Source organism: Chelonia mydas, chromosome 6, assembly GCF_015237465.2.
Source record: "Chelonia mydas isolate rCheMyd1 chromosome 6, rCheMyd1.pri.v2, whole genome shotgun sequence".
Taxonomy (NCBI): Eukaryota; Metazoa; Chordata; order Testudines; family Cheloniidae; genus Chelonia; species Chelonia mydas.
This window is the reverse complement of record NC_051246.2, coordinates 71595011-71620270: the sequence shown is the minus strand read 5'-3', so window position 1 is coordinate 71620270 and position 25260 is coordinate 71595011. Positions and strand designations below refer to the sequence as shown.

At 46.6% G+C, this 25260-nt stretch overlaps 1 protein-coding gene across 5 annotated transcripts in view; it reads left to right on the top strand.

Annotated features, from left to right (window-relative positions):
• MAPKBP1 (mitogen-activated protein kinase binding protein 1) overlaps positions 1 to 25260 on the top strand; it is a 120740-nt gene that overhangs the window by 31085 nt on the left and 64395 nt on the right. For all 5 annotated transcript variants that reach the window (XM_027818141.3, XM_043549843.1, XM_043549846.1 and 2 more), the window contains exon 3: positions 6910 to 7001. In XM_027818141.3, coding sequence (XP_027673942.2) covers positions 6910 to 7001 — 92 coding nt within the window. The remainder of the gene's footprint in view (positions 1 to 6909; positions 7002 to 25260) is intronic.

The following is a 25260-nucleotide window of genomic DNA, read 5'->3' as shown; positions in this document are numbered from 1 at the left end:
GCAACAGGTCAGCATGGTGGCCTGTGTGAAACAAGTTTGCTGGTTCCAGTGCGACTCCTAGGGGGTCAGTGTTCACAAAGAGTCCAGCAGGACAAATGACGACAATGTCAGATGACCAGGGTTTGAATGGGCTGTGGAGACTGGTCCACCCTGGGAAGGGCTGAGGTATATTAGTAAGGCGGGTGTGTGGGAGCTTGCCCTGCTGTTCTGCCTCCTCTGGGGTAGAGGATTTCAGTCTTCAGCCTGTCAAGCCGGAACATTTCGTCAGCACTGGACTCTGAGAGGGAAAAACAAGTTAAACTGTAGTTGGGGAGGAGGAGGGAGAAGGCAAACGATCCTCTAGCTTTATAGAGTTAAGTACGTTTAAAATGGCTCTAAGATGAAGCTGTTAAAGTTAGAACACATCAACAAAGGGGGTGGCTGGGAGAGGAGGAAATCAAGTGGAGCAGTGTGGTTTTTGTTGTTTTGCATTCTGATAACTTGGAAATAGCTCCCTCCTTAAATCCCCCCCCCAAAACAAACAAAACAAAAAAACCCTTAAGACCAAAACCAGAAACCTCAAACCCCCAACAGCAAACAAACAGACAAACCTGGTCTGGGGCCAAACCTTTGCACGTCAAGCTTCAGCCCAAAGAGAATATTTCACAGCTGTACTGTAAACCCCTGAAATGAAGGCTTTACAATGGAAATGCTGACAACCCCTTAAGCAGAACAACTCACTGTAATTAGTGTTCCATGTTTAATGTGCCAAACGAAGCACAGCGGAGGTAAGTGGAATACCTCAATCCTTTGTTGTTTTGCAACAGTAACAGGAGATCAGAGCATGTGTTCAGACAGTAGATCAGAGGCTGTGTGGTATGCACCAGTCCCTGATGGTTACGCACACTTGGACTTGTGCACTGTTTGGGGGGCTGGCGAGAAAGCTGGTGGTCTGAGAGCTGGGCTAGCTTTGGGGCTTGGCACTCACCATTTGAATGTAGCCTCCATAGCGCACTCCTGCCTGTGCATACTCACCTGTTGATTGTCCATGCATGGCCAAGATGCATCTTCACATGTGTCATCACACCCCAATGTCAACAACTTCATGTCATTTTGCTGTGTTGCAACATTCTGAATAAATTCAGGACTGTAATGGTGCTGAAAGCTACAGTGGCAGAATCCAGGGGGAACAGTCATGTCAACTGGGGCTTTCATGAAATCTAGCCTTGATTTTTGTAAGGGGGAAAAAAAAAATTCATTCTATATTGACTCTTCAGACAAAATAGTTACTAGTTATTGACAACTGCTGCACTGTTGGTGAAGATGCTCTAGTCTTTCCAAAATTCAATGACCAAGTTCCGTCACTGCTTTCTTAACACTGGGTTTTCTATGTCCACTTCTCTCATAGAAGCATGTGGCTGTGCCAATACATTATTGATGTACCGCTAAGTGAATTATGTGAGCATGTGATTTATTGACAGGGAAGGATGTAGTCTTGTCTTGCTCGCTTGATGTTGTTAGTTAATGAAATGGACTAAAACATTAATTGTATTACTGTAGATCTCTTGGCCCACGTTAGGCTTTTAACTAAGGGCTTGTCTACTCTTGGAAGCTGACTGAAACAGCTATTCTGGAATGGAATAACTATTCCAGACTAACTTGTTGCAGAATAATTGCTCTGGAATAACTTTCAGTTAATTTCCAGCTATAGACAAGCCCTTAGAGCAGTTGTAATTCTTACCCATTGTTTAGCTTTGGGCTGCCCTCTCGGAATGGCTGAGGTATGTGATGGACTCTGTCATCACTGGGAATGGCCTTTCTAAGTTACTGACTCCTGTAAGCTGCTGGTTGATGTTTCTTTAGGAATTTGTTGTTGGTGTGTTAGCTGTAGCTGACGATGTGAGCTGTGGCTCACGATGTTCTTCTCTTGGGAGCCGTTTTCAAGTACTGAGGTGTTGGACACAGCTCCTCTCCCTCCTCTTAAATTCTCCAGCTATTTATTTCTGAACTAGAATAGCTCTGCTCTCATGGGGAATGTGTAGCTCCATGGGCCTCCGAAGATGTGGATGGCGTTGAAAGGCTGGAAATGGGGCTAGCCTGGTGGGTTAACAGTAGTGCAGTTAAGAGTTCCATTTGGTGTTTGGGAGGATGGAGAGGGGGAGGCAAAATTGCTCTTGGACTCCTACGCAGTTCCCTGCTTGTGTGTTGGGATGAGTGATGTGACAAGCATCAGCTGTGTTGCTGTAGTATTTCTATCCAGTCTGGAAGCAACATCAAGGCATTGTCCAACCTACAGTTGAAACCACGCTAGGAGTGTCTATTACAGATGGTTTCCCTGACCAGTGTGGGCAAGGGTTCTGTTTTCCTGAGAACAGTGGCCATCAAGCTATGCTGTAGAACTCTCCCACTGGTTGGACCACAGTACGATCCTAACACAGCTCTTGCCATCCTGTGGCCTAAGAGGTGCAAGGAAGGAGGTAAGGATTCAATAGCATGGCTTGACTGATACGGTTCTCAGGGGGGAAAGTCCCTGCTCACAATGGAGAGGAAATCTCTGCAAGCCCCGGCTCAGACACAGTCGTCTCAGGTTCAGCCATAGTATTGGCTTGATTGGCTTCTTTGGATCTACACAACAGTGTGTACTGTGGTGGAGGAGCGTGTTATAATGGTAGGGTCCCAGTCAGAGCCTGTAGCATTGGTTCTGTAACACCGGCTGATGCCCTCTGTAAGAAGCAAGACCACATTTTGTGCCTCTCCCACTTCTGGCCATAAATGTTGCCGTGTACACAAGCCCAAAGGGAGCATGCCAAGCTCTTCCAGGCTGGCACAACACAGCATGTGGGAGAGAGTTGGGCAGCTGGGGTTATTCTTAGGACTTAAAATTTTGTTCTAGCCCTCAAATGCAGCAACAACTGCCGGTGGCTGGTGTCTCAGGCTATGTCTACACTAGCGGTCAGTCGACCTACGCTACGCAACTCCAGCTATGTGAATAATGTAGCTGGAGTCGACGTACCTTAGGTCGAGTTACCATGGAAGGTCGATGGGAGAAACTCTCCTGTCGATTTACCTTACTCTTCTGGTTGGGGGTAGAGTACAGGGGTTGACTGGAGAGCAAGCTGCTGCTGATTTGGTGGGTCTTTACTAGAGCCACTAAAGCAACCGCCCGCGGTAGTGTCGACCTGGCCTCAGCTTCCCTGAGCCAGTGGTAAAACCCCTCACTGGGAGCTGTCCATCCCACTTCTTGTTTGTGATTGTTCTTCCTGTTCAGGGCAGCTGACCAGTTAGACCTGTCTTTCGGAGAGGTTTGTCAGTAATTGAGCAGGGAGCTGGTGCAGCAGAGGGGCCTGGAGACCACTTGGTCACTGCCTGGGTGTCTTATTGCAGTGTTTGGCTGGTTCTCCATGGTCAGGAGAACTGGGAAAGCTCTGGCTGTTCTCTGCAGTGCTCTGAGAGTGCCAGCTACGGCAGCTCAGCAACGGGAGCTTCCTTTCCCGGACGTCCTGCAAGGGTTCCAGCAGGTGGAACTTCTTTGCAACTGTGCTATGTCGGCACTGAGATGGCCGACTTCTAAAATCTAGCCTCCCCTCTGGGCCTATAGTTTGAGGGCACAGATTATTGCAGGCACAGCTTTTGCAACTCAATCTTGTAATTATCTGCAGGCGCCAGTTAGGTGTCTACTACCTGATACCAGGTACCAACAAGGGACTGATGTGTGTAAATGACAAGTGTGGGTTCAAAAAGGGAGGTCAACTCAAGGACCTATGGAAGAACTACACCCCAAGTTTCCAACACTGAATGCAAACTCTGTGCCCCCCACCCCCCTACCCCCACTCTTCTATCTTAGGTTCACCTCACTCCCACACTATTCAGGTCTGATTGGGACTTGGAGACAGGTGATTACAGTCTTCTTTTTGTCTGGGGGATAGTGGAGTGTTGCAATAAGTGAAGCTGAAAAAGGAAAGGTTATGGCTGTGTAGCATCTCTAAGATTCTGCTTGTTAAATGAGTTCATGAATTCTTGCCTTGCAAATCATAATCATGGCAGCAGGCTTCCTATATGCCTAATAGGTCTAAATACAATGGTAAAAAGACCAACTATCACACCCTCAGCAACAGTTCTGCCTTTCTAAAGGAAGGAACAGAGTTGGGTGTGTGATTAGCTGGAGGGAAGAAGATGCTTTTCATCAGGAAAATAATTTTATGGGAACATGTGGACTGGGCATCCCCTTTGGGTCTGAATCCTGCTACAAGCGGCAGGACAAAGGGGGCGTTTGTTGCCTGCAAGCATTTTCAAGCCTGCCATGTTACACAGCTGCCTGGGGTGTCTGCAACACTCCACATGGGAGAGGAAGACCCAAGGAAGAGCAGTGTGATGCTACAGGGCTGTGTGGGAGTGAGGGTTGGGGGGAGGTGTAGGGCAGAGTGAGAGCTCACGGTGACTGAACAGATTTTAAGTAACACTCTCTCCGGTTCATTTTTTCCTTAAAAGCTGGGAGTGGGAAGAGTCTTCCAACTCCATGCTCCCCAGCCTGTGAAGCTGAATGTAGTTCCTTGAAGAGCCTATCAACGTACTGCTCAGAAACCTTGTCTACACTGGGAAAATTACCCATCGCTGACCACGTGTGTCTGCCGCAGGTACTATTTGGCTTCGGACAAATAGTGTATACGCTGCCTTTTTGGAAACCGTGGTTAAAAGCAGTCTGGGCTGCACCTGGCGCTAAGCGGTAATTGCACAGTTGATGCCCATTATCAGAAATGGGTAATTTTCATAATGAGACAAGGCTGGAGTGTTGGCCAGATGGGATCACTTGAGAGAGATGTAAATTGCTTTCCATCCACCATCTCTGGGGCTGAGAACAATCTACTTTGGGATCTGAACCCCTGTTAGTTGGAGGGGCAGAGAGCTGGGGATCTGCGCTTCAGTGCTGGAGAGGGGTGTGTGTGTATGTGTGTAATTAATTTCCAGTCAGAATTTTAAAAACATTTTGCGGTGTATTTTGAAGCCACTGTAACAAACCTGAACAAAGCACAAGTACATTGTTTTTTGTTTTTTTTTTTTTAAAGGAAAATGGAATTGGAGCAAAGCTGTTTTCTTGCTTTGCTAGTGGATTTATAGATGCATTTTTAATAGTGTGCTCTTATTTAATAACCATATTTAGTTACAGTTTTGTAAAAGCCACATTTCCAAAGAGAGACTCATTTTGCAAGAATGAGGACAGAATGGCTGTGGGGATTGGGATATGAAATCTTCCATCTCTAGGTCACCAGCTTGAATACAGAGAAAGCCATGAGTTATGGAACTGCTGCCTTTTGGTGGCTTGTGTGAAACGAGGTGGTGGGGTCTCAGTCCAGTTCCTTGTGGAAGGTGTAGCTATATCACAAAATCCACCGTTGCTATTGGCACCCTCTCTAGCAACCTGAGCAGAGAACTCAAGGCTAAAGAGACCACGCTTCTCCACCATATCGGTGATTCCTTCAGTTCTGTGTTGGGGCACATTGGCACTGGAAAACTTGCCTTACCTCTGTCTATTGTGCATCCTGTTGTCTGGATGAGCACAAGACATTGATCTCCTGGGAAGCTATTGATGATCATAGTATTCATTGCAATAATAACTTCTTACGTGGCGCCCATGCCTGAAGGCTTCTGGATATTTAAGAAAATATCAAAATATACTCAAACTATGTTAATCAAAACCAGAAGACAACATGACCCAACAAAATCAAGAATTGGCAGGGATGGCGGTGCTGGGGAAAACACATGCATATAACATGCAATAAATAAAACCAGATTGCATGAACTGTAAATGAAAGAGAACAATTTTGTGCTTCAGTCAGGAGAACACCAGGGAGGACAGCAGACTTAAGTTTAGCTGAAGGGTTTTCTCAAGTCCTCTCTGGCCCTTGACTGAGAAGGCCCAGCCTTCAGCATTGTGTCACTTTGTCCTCACAAGCATGAAATTCATTTTTAAAAAGATTTCTAAAAAGGAAACCAGTTTTAAGATCTAATATGCTATCTTTCTCAACTGAAGGGTCCTGACCCACTGGGGGGAGTGGTGGTGGTGTTACCAAAGGCAGTTGGGAGGGTCAAATGTAGTAGTTGAAGTCAAAGAAATTATATTTTATATAGGATTATCATTATTATAATGGATACATCCTCTATAAAAGAGTAAGAAATGTAAGGGAAGGTCATATGAATTTCTGACTTCAAATAAGGGGTCGCCACCCTGAGAAAGTTGAGAAATACTTGTCTGATGGTTAGAACGCAGGAGTGAGAGCTAGTTGGATCTTGGGTTCTGTTCCGCATGATGCCCTTATGGCCTTGGACAAGTTGCCTTGAGCCTCAGGTGAAAGCAGAACCTCAGTGAATCCCAGAGTTTGAATGCCTACTCAGGAACTTCTTGAGCCTGCACCACCAGGCTGGAGACTCTTTGCCAGCGTTTGTTTTAGTCCCAGTGGGAACCCAGCAGTACAGAGGCATGTGGAAATGATTAGAGGAGCGGGCGGGTGGGGAAGGGCAGTAAGGGAAAGCTCTCTGAATGCTTCAGAACCTCAAAGAGGAGGTTCTGCAAAAGGACAAAGTCTTGGTGGGTTCATAAAGCCTTCAAGCGGCTGTTTCCTGTTCTGTTTCTTTCCTTTCCAAAGCCAATCTCCTTGGCTGGAAAAAGCAGATATTGCAAACAACAACTTTACAGAGTGGGAAGGGATGCTTGCATTTGCAAACCCATTTACACTAGCTACAGGTCTCCCTTGGGATCCCTAAAAGTGACAGTACTCTTCCACTGGATGTTGTCTGAGTGACTTTTGATGCTCTCTTCATTGCCCTCTGGGAACCATGTTTCGGAATGCCAGCATGAGGCAATCCATTGGCACCCACGTATGTATCCATCTGTGAGTGCCTCTCATGACTCTTTCTGTTTTCCTTTTGCACTAGGTGACCTTGGAGAAAGTATTAGGAATAACTGTGTCGGGAGGCAGAGGATTAGCCTGCGACCCCAGGACCGGCCTTGTCGCATATCCAGCAGGGTGAGTCACTGCGCACGTCATGAAAGGCCTTAGCTTAACCCTGCCTGATAAATACTGTATCTTTACACTGGTGTATCAAATACAGTCTTTGGTGAGGAGGCTGTTAATTTTCACTAAGTAGTCTCCTAAAATGTGAGGACGACTCCTCTCAACAACATTGGTTTAATAGCTTGTTAGAAGGACTGCATTTTCACTGACATCTTTTAATTAGATTCTTTTCAGCTCTTCCTCCTCGTGCTTTCAGCTAAGTGTTGAATGCCTTGCGTTTTTATTAGATTCTCTAGTGTGTTGAACGTGCACATAACTCAATGGATGTTCAACTCAGTGTTTCTAATAGTGATGCTCTCTAAGAGATGGCAACTGTAGCATGGAATAACCCTCTTGCATGTATTCTGTGATGTCTGGCGTTGTGCTCTTCACCCAGACATGGAGAGAGAAATCCAGTCTGACTACATTGGTAGCTTCAGTACAGGTATCCTCTGGAATGCACCCCCCATCCTTTTTTTCCCTAATCACCCCCACCCCACAATATTATCCTGATAAGGAGGTTAGGTCTCTCGGGAGCCTATAAATGCTGCTCTGAAGGTTGGTCACAGTAGGTTGCTCAAGAATAATTAGACATTTTCTTCCTCTGCACCTAGAGATTGGGCATTCTGCCTTCATATCATCACATCTCCTGAGAAACTGAGCTCAGATCCCCTGGGAAGGACAGTGCCCCCTTAGCACGGTGGCCTTTTTTGTTTATGAATATTTCCCCAATAAAACAGCTTTTATCTCGTCTTATTGGCCACAAGAGGGTCAGTAAATTTAAATGGAATATGGGTTGTTGTTACTGAGACTGAGGAATCGGGATGGTTATGTTCTGACTCCTAACACTAGTAATGATATTGATCTTATCTATTTTATAATGGCTGTATTCTGGAGCAGAGCAATGGCAGACAAAATCAGCAGAAGATTTCCCTGAATGTTATGATCTGGGAACATAGAATACTTAGTATTTTCTAATTTGACTGGTTACTCTGCTGTAAAGGTGATCCACTAAGACAAAGCTCTAGTTACCGAATCCCTGTCTCCATTGAAGTTTTAGCCCATATTTTGATAACTGTCCCACACATTTCTAATACCTCTAACCTCCGTTTGCCAGAGTTCTACATTAGCTGCAGATTAGTTGTGTTCTGTGTGAAGATATAGATGACCTCTGACATGCCCAGCTAGCCTTCTTTGGTAGGCAACTGCCTGTTTGGCTTGCTGAGATAGCTATATCTAGAAACTTGTGCCTCAGAAATAGGAGAAGAAGCTGAAGTGGATGGAATCATGAAAGCCAAGTGAGGAAAACATTTCAAGGAGGGCATGATGAACATTGTCAAATGCAACAGAAGTACCAAGGCGGATTAGGCCTGAGATTTAGCCAGAAAGTTGCAATTGGAGACTTTGGTGAGAGCAATTTGTGTGGAGAGAAAAGGGTCTAAGTCAGATGAGGGGACCCAGAGTGGAGCTGGAAGGAGGAACTTGGGAGGGCAGTTGTAGATGGCATGTAGGAGCATGCAAGATGCAAGTCAATGAAATTTAAGCTTCCTCTCTCTGTCACTGTTGCTTAAAGTAATAGGTGGAGGCAATGGACCTGACCTGAAATTTTGCTCTCTCCTATTCTTGCCCGCTCACAAGAGAGTTTCCTGGGTGCCATTGGCAAGTGAATTTTTAAGTTTTGGGTATGGGTGACTAGAAGTGTAATTTGTATTATACAATATATTTATAGTAGGAGTTCTGGTTTTTATGTATGGGCCCTTCAAGAGCCAGGTATGCTGGGGAACCGGTGTCTGCTAGATAAGATCCATCTGTTCCATTGAAGCCTCCTCCTGGCTATGATGACTACTAGCTGCTCCCATTTGTTCTGTGCTGTACTGTCATTCATGCTCTTTAAGGCTGGGAGCCCTTGCGGACTGGGATTCCATTCTGTATTTAGCGTTTATTATCTATTGTAAAACACCTTGTAAACATATGCTGCTATATAAATAATAAGGCAAAAGAGCTTTCATAAGAGCTTCGCTTGGGTGTGAGAGGCAGGCCTGAGGGAAAACATAGCTGGGTAAACATAAATTGCCTGCCTTCTCATGGTGTGAAGGCCATCTTGTGATGCAGAAGTCCCGGGGTTGCTCTGGAACCTGTTTAAGTCTTGTGATGTCTCTTTACTTCATTTAAAAAAATGCTGTTGTTTAAACTGACTGCAGTTTGAGATCTGCACCCAAGTACAGATCCGTGTCCTTCACCTTTAAACCCACAGAACCCAGGCAAATGGATTCCAATGTACATTATCTCCCCCTAATGTTTTCTAACACTGAATACATTGGCATTTGAAGAGGGGGATATGAGAGAGAGAAGCAGAGCAAGCTTAGGGTTTTTTTTGGTTCTTCTCCAGCATGAAATAAACTAATTTTGTTGCTAGTGCTCTCCTGTGAGAAGCTCATGCATGCCAAGAATCAGCCTACTCAGTGCTGTCAGACATGTAAGGACACGTGGGGATTATTCTGGATAATTAAAAGGTTATTCAGTTCTTTAGACCTTTGCATAGGACTCCTTGTACTTACTATGGTAACACCATAGGTCCTTAGCAAGAAACGCATGGCCTATGCCAGCTGTGTGTTTAGCAACGTGAATGGTTTATTTGCATTGCTGTTTGCACGCCATGGCTTGGCTGTTTTGTGATGCTGATGTGATTTGGGGCTGTCAAGACCATCTTTTGTGCTTAGTTTGCCCTAGTGCTTGTTATGGGTTCAAAACACATAAGAGGAATAATGTGCTGACCTAATTGGATGCGAGTTCAGTTTGTTTTGTTATTACTTTCCATTCTCATTCCCAGTGGATTTCTCCCTTCTGGGCGGTTTGCAGGGAGCCTGGCATCACTATCTTGATCTTATTTTTGTTTGGTTGAATTTGCCGAATGTTATTGCTTTTCAAATTGACATTGATTTCACTAGCTAGAGCCATACATAAGGCAGCTGGTTTGCACCTCCAATATGCACTCACCTGCATTGCAGATATTCCAGTGGTGTACTCAACACTGTACAAATGTGCTGGTGTATCCCAGGCCTGAGATGCAAATCCCCTACTCTTCCAATGTGACCTACCCGAAGGGACCGATTATGTAGCAGCTTTGTGCTTTCACTAGGGACCACATTGGAAGCACCACACTTATTCCAATTCTGACCAGAACAGACTGCTGCATCCTTGACCTTCCTCCTGAGAGAGTAAGCCCAATCCCCCCACCAGGTCTGCTGCATCGGTCAGCTGTGTTCTGCGCTGCCGTTAGCTCCCCTTTCTTTGCCTGCCTGCCTCTGGGTCCTTCTTACTGTGGAATCTGAATCCTGGCCTTTTTCCTTAACCCATCCCAGACCCTACTGAGCCTCCTTAACTCACCACTGAGCCTTCTAGCCCCTAGTGTACGTGTTTGCTTTCTTCCTGGTCTGGCTCTTGTTAGGTGGAATGTTTTCACTCCATTCCAGGGGCCTGTGTGTAGGGGCTAAATGCACTGAAGGTGGCAGATATTCTAGGACAACCCTTTGGTAATGGTCTTGCTTGGGGAGGCATGAATAGATGGGGGATGTACTTTTCTTGTTTCTTGGAAGGTCTCTCATCTGCCATCCTTGTCGTCTTGTTCTTATGCTGACAAGAGTGTGAGTGAAATAAGCTCGGACTAGTTTAACTTGACCTATGTCTGCGTGGTTTATTGTGCGGCGAGTGGCACTGTCAGCTTAAAGGGGAAAACGTATTGGATTTTTTTTGGCCGGCAAGACCCTGTTTTTTGGTTCCCTTTTTGGTTTGTCTCCCGACAGTTTCCTCTGCCCCTCTTTCATTCTGGCTTCTCTTTTTGCAGTAGCTCACTGTGGTTCTGTCTCCTGGAAACAAGAAGGGAAACAAAGCTAAGAAAATCCTCTGAGATTACTGATGGCTAGTGTAAAAAAAAAAAAAAATGTTTTGAAAGGGGGAAAATATATCTGTCTGTTTGAATTCCAGGCCAGATGCTCCGATGACTTGAGTCAGCTCTTTGGTGTTTGTTTTTCAAAAGCTTGTAGGGCTGCGTGACTGAGTGACTCGTTTTACTTCTCCTTTTTAAAAATCCACTCTTGACCCCTCTTCTTGGCTCAGTCAGTCATGAACCTCTGCTCCATTCAGACAACTCAGTTACCTGCTCCAGGGAGCAGCCAAGCTGCCAGGGAGCGTGCACAGCACTCTGGTAGTCTTGTGTTTTGCCCAGGATAGCCTGTGGCAGAGGGTAGTAAAGTTCTGTGCTGTTCAAATCACTGTGTTTTTTAAACACTGTCTCCTAGTAAGTAAGAAGCACTGCTATGATCTAATCAGCTTGTTCTTTCCTATTAGCTCCTATTACCAACTGGCTGCTGCAGTGACAGAGGTGAGTGGCACATGGGTTAACACATTACACTGTCTCTTTGGGGAAGCTGAGTTCAAAGCTGTATTGAGTAACAAGTGTATTGAGTTAGCGGGTCTCAACTTGGACATTTTCTCACATCTACCATCCTCTCCACCCAAAAGAGCAAAAAACAACAAACCAGCATAGCTCTGTATGCTTGGCAGCTCAAGAAAAGAGTAATTCATTGTTCCAGTCCTCCATATCAAGGTGTGTTGAATGAGTTACCCTGGGAGCTTTCACAGAATCTGTCTTAGCTAATGCAGACATAGACCCTCGGCTTGTGAGATGCACGTGCATTAAATTCACTAAACAAATGATCCAGAAACCTCATTCGGAAGCTGTGCAGATGCTGAATTACCCAGGTTCCTCGGCTCCCAGTGGCAGGAGCAGCAGAGAGACTAATGGAGTTTGCCAGCAGAGAAAGGCAGGGAGATAGGGTTTTAGCTTATAGATACTCCGCAAGGATGAATGTGCGGTGGGAGGAAAATGAAACATTGCCAACAGCACTGCTTGTTCTTCCTCTGCCTGCACCGGTGGGACCCTGGCCAGACAGGGATCCTGCCTCCAGAGGCTTCTACCTGGTCTTGACTTGCTGGGAATGTGGCCTGCGTGTCTCTGCTGAAGAAAGCCAGGTAGGTGTAACCACCTGGTGTGGGAGGTGCCTGTAGGTGGAATCCTTCAGTAAGCAGGTAAGAGAGCTGCAGGAGGTGGCGGCTCTTCTGCGTAGCATCTGGGCCTGTGAGGACTTCATTGACAGGATGCACATGAAGATGTCTGGGATGGAGGATGCTAGCCAACTACAGATGACTATGGCAGCACCAGGAGGAAGGAGAGCTGGCTGCTCTGTGGGCAGGAGACTGGTCGCTGCCTGAGGTGGTCACTAGACAATGATTCACACCCCCTCCCATGTCCCCTGTCCATCAAGGTCAAGAACCAGTATGTTGTACTATCAACAAGAGGTGAGGGGCAGACCCTAGTGGCTGAGGAAGAGGAGCCACCTGCCTGTAAGGCTGGGAGAGTCACATCCAGCACATCCAAGAGAAGGAGATGTAGGGTGGTGGTGGTGGTCGGGGCTCCCTCTGAGGAGGACAGAGACATTCATCTTCTGACCTGACCTGATGTCCTGGGAAGTGTGTTGCCTGACTGGAACCCACATCCAAGGCATTTCAAAAATATTGTTGAGGCTCATTTGTCCCTCTGTCCACTACCCCATGTGTCTCATCCACATGAGCATTAATGACACTGCCAGATATGACCCTGAGCATATCAGTAGTGACTGCAGGGCTCTGGGAGGGAGGCTGAAGGCATCAGAGTTGTAGGTGGTGGTCTTGTCCATCCTCTCAGCGGAGGAAGGGGCCCAAGCAGCGATGGACACATCCTGGAGATGAATGCACAGATGGCATTGACAGGAAAGCTTTGGTTTCCTCCACCATGGAATGCTATTCCAGGAAGGAGGCCTGCTGGGGAGAGATAGGGTCCACTTGAGCAGGAAATGGAAAGCCTAACTTCAGTTTCTGGAACAAATTATCAGTCAATCAGTTTGTAAGCACCTAGAGGACAATAGGTTTATAAGGAATAGCCAACATGGATTTGTCAAGAACAAATCATGCCAGACCGATCCGATTTCCTTCTTTGACAGGGTTACTGGCCTAGGGATAGTGGGGAAGCAGTAGACACGATACACGATGATTTTTAGTAAGACTTTTGACACAGTTCCACATGACAATCTCATAAGCAAACTAGGGTTATGTGGTCTAGATGAAATTAATATAAGGTGGGTGCACAACTGGTTGAAAATCGATGCTTAGAATAGTTGTCAATGGTTCCTTGTCAAACTGGGAGGACGTGTCTAATGGGGTCCTGCACGGGTCTGTCCTGGGTCCAACACTGGTCAATATTTTCCTTAATGACTTGGATAATGGAGTGGAGAGTATGCTTATAAAATTTGCGGATGACGCCAAGCTGGGAGGAGTTGCAAGCACTTTGGACGACAGGATTAGAATTCAAAATGATCTTGATAAATTGTAGAATTGGTCTGAAATCAACAAAATGAAATTCAATAAAGACGTGCAAACTACTACACTTAAGAAGGAAAAATCAAAAGCACAACTACACTTTGGAGAATAACTGGCTAGGCAGTCAATTGGTGAAAAGGATCTAGGGATTATAGTGGATCACAAATTGAATATGAGCCAGCAATGTGATATAATTGCAATTAACAGAAGTGTTTTATGTATGACATGGGAGGTAATTGTCCCGCTCTAGTTGGCATTGGTGAGGCCTCAGCTGAAATACTATGTCCAATTTTGGGCACCACACTTCAGGAAAAAGATGTGGGCAAACTGGAGAGAGTCCAGGGGAAAAGGAACAAAAATGTTACAAGGTTTAGAAAACCTGACCTATGAGAAAAGGTTAAAAAAATTGGGAATATTTAGTCTTGAGAAAAGAAGACTGAGCGGGGGATCTGATAAGTCTTCAAATGTGTTAAGGGCTGTCATGAAGAGGATGGTGATCAGCTATTCTCCATGTCCACTGAAAGTGGGACAAGAAATAATGGGCTTAATCTGCAGCAAGGGAGATTTAAGTTGGATATTAAGAAACACTTTCTAACTATAAGGATAGTTAAGCACAGGAACAGGTTACCAAGGGAGGTTGTGGAATCCCATCACTGGAGGTTTTTCAGAACAGATTAGACAAACACCTGTCAGGGATGGTCTAGGTTTACTAGGTCCCGCCTCCGTGCAGGGGGTCTCAAGGTCCCTTCTAGACCTACATTTTCATGATTCTGTGTTCACAGATGGGAAGGAAATAAATGAGGGTGTCATGTGATCAAAGATTTAAGATAAGAGGAAAATATTAAGACTTCTCCGCTGCTGCTGCTTTTTTGTAAAAGCTGCTTGGATAGGAGCAAAGCTTCTTTTGTTTCAGCTTTTTACCTTAGAATTATGTTGCATGACAATTACTCCTTGGAGGTGGGAGCTGGTGTCCCATAGTTAGCAATGGAATGCCATGTGCCCTCCTGGGTCAAATTTCATTTTGTCGCTGCTGCTCCAGGCGCATTGGACTCTGATGGTGCAGGATTTTCTCGCTAGATAAACTCACATGCCAGACTGGGTTGTGCAAGGAGTGAGCTGGGCAAAATCTCTCTCCCTCTTGCTTGGTGTGGATTACTCCGTGCAAACCTCCTGAACTTGGACAACCCTCCTGGGTCATGGCCATGCAAGATCTGCTTCCCACTAATCTAGGGAGGTGACTGACAGGTTATAAACCAACAGGAAGATGACAGCAGTCTGTGTCACAGCTAAGGGGAGGGAGGGTGAGTGAATCAGCCGCAGTCAGCGTTTCTCCAGCCAGAAATCTGCTCAGCACGTGTGGAGCTGTCTCAAATGACTGAGTGGTAAATCCCACTGGAAGCTGAAAGGGTGAAGTTTTTTTTCAGCCGTGGTTATTGGTTTCCTCCCAAATTCTTCTCTGAGTTGCATATAGACAGGCCTGTAAGGCTGAGCAGTTCCCAGTGATCCCCATCTGGAAACCCTTGGAATATTTTAACCATGATTTTCCCTGGTATATAGCTAATTGTACAACAAGCAACACAGTAGAGAATCAGTCATACAGGAAAAAATGCCCTTTAACCAAATAGAAGGTAACTATTGCATAACCTTGATGGGGGACTCTGGCATTGCCAGTACAGGGATTTTTGGAGAGGAAATGGATGGAGTGACAGTAGAACACTAACAAGCTGTAATCCAGACAAGGCAGATCCCATCATTGATTGGTAATTGGCTAAGGAGACTTCATGCCCCCCCGGTTCAAATTTGGTCCAGGTTTGTAGTGATAGCTGTATAGGGGTCTGAGTAGAGTTGGTGGCTTCCAATGAACAAATGTGCACAATGCACACTGCCATCACAGTTGGCATTACAGACGCTCCCCGACTTACGCAATCGTTCTGTTCCGGAGAGCCCCCCCAAAAAACAAAAAAACCCCACCCCACCTATTTCTAGCTTACGGAACTTTTTCCGTAAGTGCGAATTTGCATAAGTCAGGTCTTGCGTAACCTGGGGAGCGTCTGTAATCGGTAAACTTGTTAACAGTTAATCCTTGGCCTGTCTGCTTTAAATGGGTTTGGAGATTGAACTATCCTTACCCTCTCCTGGGGGGTGCTCTGGGAAGATCAGACTTGAGGCATCTCTGTATATCTGAATATATGCCCCTGTTCACCCAAATCAGCTAGCAATAAGGCCAGACACGCTGGGGCATGTGTAATAACCCATAGCTATTTCTGACATCCCAACATTTGTTGCATCTTCTTCCCAGTTTGGAAGCATAGTCTGGAAACAGATCATTTAAACCCCAAACTATAAGGTGACCAGCCTTCCTGTCCCCCTTGAGGATAGTTTCCCTCAACAGAGCTTGTTTGCTGAGCTTAAACAACACACTGAGAGAAGCCTTAGAAATACCTTCGGCACAAACAAGGGGCCTGATTCTCTCTGGCCCCGCACCGTTCTGACGTGGGAGCATTTTGCACTGGTGGAAATGACGGCACAAAGTTCACGGCAAGGGAGTATCGGGCTCAAGGTCTCAAACAGAACTGGGGCTGTCCTCAAAGGTGCAGGAATTCTCCTGACATGTAGCCTGTGTGCTGCCAGCAGTTCTTCAGGGGATGACATCTCCAGTTGTTCTGTGCCCAAGCTCCTGAGGCAGGCAGTACTTGGCCTTAGGTTTTAAGATTCCTTTCTGAGCAGAACATGGTGGCCTGTAAAGACCTGAGTTAGGAATGCATTCCAAGATGGCAACAACGCTGCCCTCAGATATTCAAGGGAATGCCAGTCGCAATAGAGGCAGTTTTCATCCTCTTCCCTTGAAGAGGATTGACTTCTCTGGAGAGGTTAGACCCACCTGCAGGGACTCTGGTCTGCTGTGAAATAATTCCTGGCTTTGGGATATTGTGCTCTTAGACACCATTTGGGGAGCTGGCACCATGGAGCTGGTTGGGCTAATAGATGAGGGTTGTTCAGACTACTAATGCAGTTTAAAGTGGAGAGTCGTTTCTGCAGCTGGGCTTGGGGTTCACCTTTTTGTTTGTTTTTCTGTGCCAAGAAGCTACAACCCAAGGTTTCGTTGTCCGATTCTGGCCAAGAAGATGATAAATGGCCGAACTCCCCCTGGAAAAATAGATCTGTTGGAATGAAGCCGGAACATTTGTTTTCCACCTCCTCAGTTCCCCTCCCCCACCCATTTTAGACAGACAATGGAGAGAGGGGAGTGTATTCATGCTGAAGGAAAAGCAACTCACAGTAAATTGCCTTGGTCTGCTTTCCTGCCCTCTACTCTGCCCAGGGGCTGGGCATGGGGGAAGAGGGGTAGTACTCTCTTTAGTTCTGCCCACTAGCCAAGCTTGACCCACTTGGGATACCAGAAGGGGTCTTTACTCACAATAGATCTTTGTAATATGATCATCCCGGAGAAATAGCTAAGAATCTTGACATTTTAAATTGCCATCATTAGACTTCTGAGTAGTGACCTTGTGATGGGATGTGCATCCCATACCAGCCTTGATAGGATTAATGAGGGCCTGAGAGGCCAGTTAGGTCACCTGGCATCACCTGAGAGAAGGAGAACCAGGGTTAACTGAGAGTGAAGCCCAGCTTGGGAAGGGCTGGACCAGTATTATAAAGCCAAGAAGCTAAGAGCAGAATGAGGTTGCATGGGAAGGGGCTGCAGGCACTCCCTGGGATGAGGGAGGCCATTAGGGACAAGTCCAGGGTGAGCGTAAGCCCTAGATTCTGTCCTGCAGCAAGGAGTCTGGCAAGAAGGTAGGAGGGGCAAAGTAGCCAAGGGGAAGTAGACTGAGCTCCAGTGGTGAACCCAGAAGCAGTAAAGAAAATATCAATAGGGACTGAGGACTTGGATTGCTGGTTATAGGGTGCCTTGGCTGGAACTTGGTGTAGTGGGGGCCCTGGGTTCCCTTGCCAGCCCCTGGAATAATGGCACAGAGCCCAAGCTGGGGCATAAAACCATCTGGAGATGGCATGTGGACAGTTGTCTTCATGAACGTTGTGATCCCAGAAGGGGTGGACTAAATGGTGATCTGGCCAGAAGAATCTCTGAGCTATTGTTTCAGCCTGTTTGCAGATGTGAGCAGACATTTCTTCCTGGGTTTATGATTAGTTCCTATTTTTAGGATTGTCTTCACAGCTTGAGTTACTACACTCATTTTATTTTTTTAATTTGAAGCTTAGAGTCTGTATCACTGTAAGGCAGCCCTCCAGAAAGAAGTACTGCTTTGCTGACCCACTGTGAATTGATCCACTTCAACTGTTGTCTCATTCAGTGCAGAGTTTAAAAGGGGCGGAGGTGTGAAAAAAGCAATGGGATTCACCACTTAATGTTGCTGGAAGAACTCATCACTTTGACTGCCAGTAGGAGAATGGATTCCAGTCTTTAAAATCCAATTCTCTCCCATTTTCCATCAATCTCCCCTTTTCACTTCTGAAGGGCTGCTTTATTTTAAAAATGTGTAGTTAAGCCAAGCACCTGGGTGCTGTAAATTGTTAAACACTAAATTACAAAAGAATGGGGTATCACCATTGCAATTTAAAGGCCAGAACAACCCCCCCACTGTACAACAGAAAAGGGTGGGGGGGGGCGGCGGAATCAAACCACTTAGTAAACTAAACAGACAGTCAGAGCTTGACCAGAAAGATTGTTCTTTGCACTGTACACTGAAGCTTATGGAACCTGGGTGCTGTCACGCTGCTGGAGGGAGCATGTTCTAGGGGCATGAGCTCTTCGCTGAGAATTCGTTGCCGCTGGCTGAATGGAGATGTTTACCCTAGGAAGAAAGAGTATGAGCAGTGGAGTGCAATGTGACTGCTATGGTGGGACAGAAGTGAATCTTGTGGGTGACTGGGTTTCAGAGCATGTAGGGCTTTACGCCTGGAACTTCATACAGAAGTGAAAAGCTAGTTGGGGCAGAGTTTAAATCACTAGTATTTGGAACTCCTAGTGCCACACCCCACTTGAAACAAGTTTCTGTATTCTGTGCTACCTGGAGCTTCTGGATACTTTTCAAAGGTAGCATGCAGTAATCCAGCCTGAGGTTATAAAGGCGTGGATCACTGTTGTGAGGCCTTCATCAAAGAGGGACTGTTGCAGCCTCAGGCCAAACATAGATGAAAAAAGGCACTACGTCCCACGGTTACTGTCTGAGAATCCAGCAGTAGCAATAGTTCTAATGTGGCTCCTTCCCTGAAACTGCAAGGTGTGTGGCACGCTTGAATAGGCCCCCCCTCCCACCCCAAGTAGAAGGCATATTGTGCCAGCAAACTTCCCCCAAACGCTTCCTCTACCTATTGACCTCACTTCTGTCATACCTGGAGTGAGCCTTTGCAGGTTCACTTCCATCCTCCTCCTCATCTCTGTTAGGCACTGGGAAAGCATAGACCAGGGGTGGCCAACCTGAGCCTGAGAAGGAGCCAGAATTTATCACTGTACATTGCCAAAGAGCCACAGTAATACGTCAGCAGCGCCCCGGTCCGCTCCGCCCTGCTCCCAGTGCCTCCCACCCCTGCTGATCAGCTCCTCCCCCGCCCTCCCCGCACCTCCGAATCAGCTGTTTCATGGTGTGCAGGAGGCTCAGGGTGGGGGGAAGAGCGAGGGCATGGCAGGCTCAGGGGAGGGGGCGGGAAGGGGTGGAGTGGGGGCAGGGCTTGTGGCAGAGCTAGGGGTTGAGCAGTGAGGCCCCCCCCCCCCCCCCCCCCCCCCCGGCACATTGGAAAGTTGGCACCTGTAGCTCCAGCCCCGGAGTTGGTGCCTACACAAGGAGCCGCATATTAGCTTCTGAAGAGCCGCATGTGGCTCCGGGGCCACAGGTTGGCCACCCCTGGCATAGACAATCCCACATCTAGACGCAACAACTTGAAGTGTCCTCTGCATAGTAGGCAACGATATCACACTGCCAAGGAGGCCACGTCTACACTGCACACTTCAGTATTACTACGTTCCTCGTGGTACCTGAGGGGACATTACACTTCAGTGCCTTTCTCTTCTTTCAGTTCAGCTAATTCCTATCGCTTTCATTGAAACTATGGATAAAAACTATTCAGGATGCACTCAAAAGTTAGGAAATGCCAGATTTACAGTTCCCTGTACAATCTTTGTTTGCCCTCCTGGTGTGTCCATCCTGTGTGCTGAAGGAGGCAGGGGCCTTGTGGGAAAAATAGTGTGTGATCATGTAAAGACTGTTTCATAATGTATACGCACCAGGGGGCCAAATCAAGGTTGTACAGGCAACTTGAATTCTGCATTTCCCGAGTGTTTGACTTTGTACACTAAACAATATTCTTTAAACATAGGAGGGTTTGTATGTAATTTCCTAGTGTTTTTTTTTTTTAAGTAAAAAAAGTAAAGGCATGTAATTGTAATAAATTCCTCCATGCCACATCATGCATCACTGAACCTTCAGAACCACAGCACAACTGGTCGAGCTACAGGACTAACTTAGCTGGTAACTGAAGCAGGTTGTTATCTCAGAGGGGGATGAGTTGCTGGTACCATGTTCTGGGTCTAGGGGTAGTGACTGCAGGGAGCCTGACTGTGAGAGTGAGGGATCGTCCTTCAGGATAGGTTGTAGATCCTTGATGATGCACTGGAGAGGTTTCAGTTGGGGGCTGTAAGTGAGGGCTAGTGGCGTTCTGTTACTTTCTTTGCCGGGCCTGTCTGTAGTAGGTGACTTCTGGGTACCCTTCTGGCTCTGTCAATCTGTTTCTTCACTTCCCCAGGTGGGTATTGTAGTTTTAAGAATGCTTGATAGAGATCCTGTAGGTGTTTGTCTGAGGGACTGGAGCAAATGCAGTCAACTACAAAGTGGCTGGGTCACTACAAAAAATAATTTCCCCTCTGTTGATACTCACCTCTTCTTGTCAACTGTTGGGAATGGGCCACATCCACCATGATTAAATTGGCCTCGTTAGCACTGACCCCGTACTTGGTAAGGCAACTCCCATCTTTTCATGTGGTGTCTATTTATACCTGCTTACTGTATTTTCCCTTTCATCTGATGAAGTGGGTTATAGCCCACGAAAGCTTATGCCCAAATACATTTGTTAATCTCTAAGGTCCCACAAGGACTCCTCATTGTTTTTACGGATACAGACTAACACGGCTACCCCTCTAAAATAAACAAAAGTCACAAGAATCTTCTATAGTGGAAAGTGACAGGCAACCCAAATACAGAGATTACTACTTGCTCCCCTATGAGCATTTGATATTGTGTCCATTTGAGCAGCTGGGTAAATATCCTAGTTCACACAGCATGTGGTTGTGTGTATTATGCCAATCACAATGTTAGAATTTGCACAGCTTTTATTGTAGTCTTTTTTTTTTTTTAATTGTCACTTGGGTCATTCCTAGGCTCTTATTGTATTCCCCCCCCCCCCGCCCCAATTTGTCATTTAAGTAAATAGGAGTAGTGACTGTCCACTCACATCTGCTTCCAGTGATTGAAACCGATTAAGAAAATTTGGTGGGAAGTTTGTATTACTTTTAACCCAAACAATTTATTACCTGAGGCTTTGACCCAATTAGTAAATGAATGAACTAAATGTAGGGTACTATATACCATCCTCCTCCCCACCCCCACAAACAGCCTGTACTGTTTTGCTTTATTTGAGTATCTGTACAAATGGATGGCAGTAAAAGAACAAGCACAGCTGTTTTGTTTAATGAGGATACTAGGTGGAGTGAAGCAGTGCAGGTAGGAAGCATTGGCAGATTTGGAAAGCTATTGCATGCCCATGTGCTTTTCCTTCCCCTGGCTGGAAGAGCAGCATTTGCAAAGCTTGGACTGTCTCAGCTGTTCTGGAACAAGAGGCCTTTTCTCAGTAAGGCAGCTGATGCTCTGCAGTCTCCATGGTTTTTTAGCTGCTTGTGAAAGGAAGAGTGAGTGGGGGTGGAGTTGAATAGGAATGTCTTAAACTGCCTGCTTACAGGTAGTGGCCCGCTTTCTCCCCACCTGGGAAGAATTTGGCATCTTCTGGGTATTTATGCTTCCTAGCAACTAGTGCCTGGTGCAGCAACGTGACTTGCTTTTGAGCCAAGTTCTAAGCTTTCATAAGACTGAGGAGAAGAAACCTGGCCAAGTCTGGGATAAAACTCAGAGATGCCAACTGCCTGAGCTGAGCTTCCACCCTCCCTATGAACCCCATAACAAGCCCTATGTCTCCTTGCAACATTGACATAGATGGCAGGCTTTTAACTTAATGCGTAAAACCCAAATCAAGTATCCCCCCACCAGGTGTGAACAACAGAGTCTCTCTCCTTTTCTTGGAAGATCTGGCACTGAAGCTGGTAGTGGGCTTTCGCTTTCTGCCGCAAGGGGATGTCTGTTAACAAGATGTTTTGGGAAGCCCCCTTGCTAACAGAAGTGCTAAGAAGTTGTGCATTTTATTTATACTCTGCCTGCATATGACAGGTATATACACACGCTACAAGGCAAAAGCTGGTGTCTTGGATAGCTGAGCTTCTGACACAGCTGATCCTATAATACACATAGGTGTCACTGCCTCGGGGCTGCTTTCTGATCCTCCCCTTCCTCAGAAGCCATGGGCTGTTCTTAGCCAGTGGTTCTGTGGCTCTGTGCTTTTGAGGAAGCTGATCCTCTCTGCCTCTGATGCTGGGGCATAGCTACTGCAGGAATAATGCTCACCGAGGCATTCAGGGGGAAGAGCTGCTCTAGTTTCTTTGCTGCAGTGGGGCTTTCGTTGTCCGCTTCGGAGTGTGGAATAAAGAGCAAAACGGGGTGATTGGATCCCGGAGGGGGCTGCCAACATACATTAATTACTCTGCCACTGAAGGTTCTTGGAGGTGAGGAGGGAGACTGCTGCAGGAAGGGGGCTCCAAGCCAGCCCTCCATCCCTAGCCATTTCCCTGCAAGGGTTAATTAGATTAAATTAGGGAGAGAATTAAATTGTACTCCTCTTTGTAAGTCTTCTTTTGATGGATCCCTGTTTAATATTGACTGCACTGCTTGCTAGTGGTAAAGCGATTACAGCAGGAGGCACCTGCAATGAGATGTCCCCTCCCCCACACCCCAGTTGATTTATTTTGCATAGAAACCCTCTCCCTTGTGTCCCCGTGCTGATAAATCACAATGCCCTGGCCATGCCTGCTGTTGGAACAGGAGAGGCGTAGGCTCGCTGTTCACAGTCAGGACATGTTTTCCTTTGGGATTTCAGTTCAGGGAAAACTCCTCTAGCTTACAGATCTGTGCAGAGTGATAAGAAACCTGCCCAGAGCTAACCGGAAACCCAAAACCAGATGTGCAAAATGGGAGCCTACTCTGTGCCTCCCTTCAGAGGGGTGGCTGGGATTCTGTGTGGTTCCCTTTGGGGAGAGGTCACTCTGTCTCCCAGGGAACTCTGAATTTGGTTGCAGCCTGGTGGTAGATTTATTTGTAACCCCCATCCCCTTGCCACTGTCTCCCCTCTACCCCAATTTTAATCTTTCCCTTTGCTTTTTCCCTCTCTTCCACCACATCCTCCACCCTAGTTCTGCTCACTTTCTCCCCCCTTCACCTGGGCACTGCCACCACTGGAGCGTCTCTCACCCTGAAACTGCATGTCCAGCAGTTCTGCTAAGAACATAAATTCTGACGATCATCTGCTTGCTGCACTATAGCTGTGAAAGATGTGGTGGGGCTGGGAGCCAAGTGCTCTTCCAAGGTCCCCGAAGCGGGTATCTTGGTAGGTCTATAAAGACTGAGGCTTGTTAACCCGGTGTGTGATGCGTGTATTATAATTTCAACTCTGGGTGAAATCGTCAGTGAATTGAGGCAAGTAGATTTCCAAGTGATCCGAAAACACAATGCTCTATCCAACCCACAGCCCTTAGAATTTCTATAGGAACCCTCCTAGAAAGGGCAGAGTGTGGGAGTCTTGGCACCGAGCTTGTCAGGGCTTTGCTTTGTCACATCCTTGCTGTTTGTTGCTAGTGGAGCTTTCCTCCTTTTCAACAGCATCTGAACTGGTACAGGTCTGCCCGAGGCTCCCTTTCTTACCCTCCCAGTTCTCTCTTCTATAAGCAAGTTGCTCAGTCTCCCAACACAGAATGCTTGGGTGGTCCTCCTTGCCTTGACTCTTCCTGTCTTTTGGTTGTCCATCACTCTGGCTCCCAACGGTCGCCTTTCCTTGCAATGGCCCTGTGAGTGGGTATTCTGAAGTAGTACCTCAAGTGGGGAGGGAGTAAGTGTTGCACTGAGTTTTGAAAACACATTTCTGCAAGTTTTATTGTTTGATATTTTTTCCTTCATCTCTGTGCAGGAGGGTGTGTGTGTTTTATGTGCACGTGTATGTGTAGGATCATTGTCCTGTGTCCTCTGGAATAATGCAGCCACACAAATTGCCACATAATTCCTTATTTGGGTTTATCTAACTCTTAACATTTCACTGTCTCTTTGTCTGCTTTGTGTGGTTCAACAGTTCCACAGGGCAGGTGGCTATCTGAGAGTTATGTGCTGATGGATTCTGGGGGAGCAGGCAGTGCTTTCAGAGGTGGGGTATTTTGCAAGCAGTATGGGGTGGCCTGCTCCAAGCTCCACCAGAGAAGCATTTTTATTCTGCAGGTGCAGGTCTGCTGGATATGGGAGGGGGCTAGGACTGGGAGAAAGAACAACAGTGGGACTTGTGAAGGGAGAAGAGGGGGTTTGAGGTGGGTGCCCTGGTGGAGGCATTCAGATTGAAGGGACTAGGCAGCCAAGAGCCATTACAATTAAAACCAGGTGGTTTTCCATGTTGAAAACCTTACGTGTATAAAGTTTTCAGTTTGGTGTGAATTGTAATGACTCTCAGCTGCTAAACTGGCTTAAATTTCAATGCCTTCCCCAACCTCCTTTCTCTCTCTCTCTCTCTGCCCTCTGGTCCCCACCACTCCTAATCCATATCCCACACAACCCCAACCTGGTACAGACCTCTGCCTGGAGAAGGTGCCTACCTATCTTGGAGCTCTGCTAGAAAGGCAATTTCCGGTACGAGCCTCCCCCTCACTAGTCTCATGCCAAATGGGTACAATGGACCATACAGGAGACAGGCCCTTGCAACTGTCTAGACTTGACTTCTTTCCTTCATCTGTTTTGTGAAAAATGTGGATTCTGAGTCTGTTTTCCTAAATGGTTTTTTGGTTCTTATGCATGTCCAGGGCCAGAGCTGGGTTACTGCCTGGCCCTGGGTCTTCAGGTCTGGGGAGGCTACCTCTGCTCTCTGAGATTCTTCACTGGCCATCTGTTCTGTCTGACTTTTAAACTTCAGTGGTGGATGGGGAACGTGGCCTCTGTCTCCACTTCATCCTCTTAGGGGTTTTCACAGCTAGGCAGTTTTAAAGTGTTATTTCATATGTATGACACCTAATCCAGGCAAACTCAGTGCCTAAGGCTATGGTTATAACCGCCCTCCCCCACCCTTGGGTACAGGTGGCATCTCAAACCACTCCTTGGGTGATTACTATGAAACTCTCACAACCACTTGGCATTGTTGTCTTACAGCTCTGTTACCACGACAGCATTTGTTTATTATAGGGCTGGAAGGGAGACTCTCTCACTCTTTCACATCACCATCAGAAGACCCAACCACATCAGCCACACCATCAGAGGCTCATTCACCTGCACATCTACTAATGTGATATATGCCATCATGTGCCAGCAATGCCCCTCTTCCATGTGCATTGGCCAAACCAGACAGTCCCTATGTAAAAGAATAAATGGACACAAATCGGACATCAGGAATGGTAACGTACAAAAGCCAGTAGGAGAACACTTCAATCTTCCTGGACATTCTATAACAA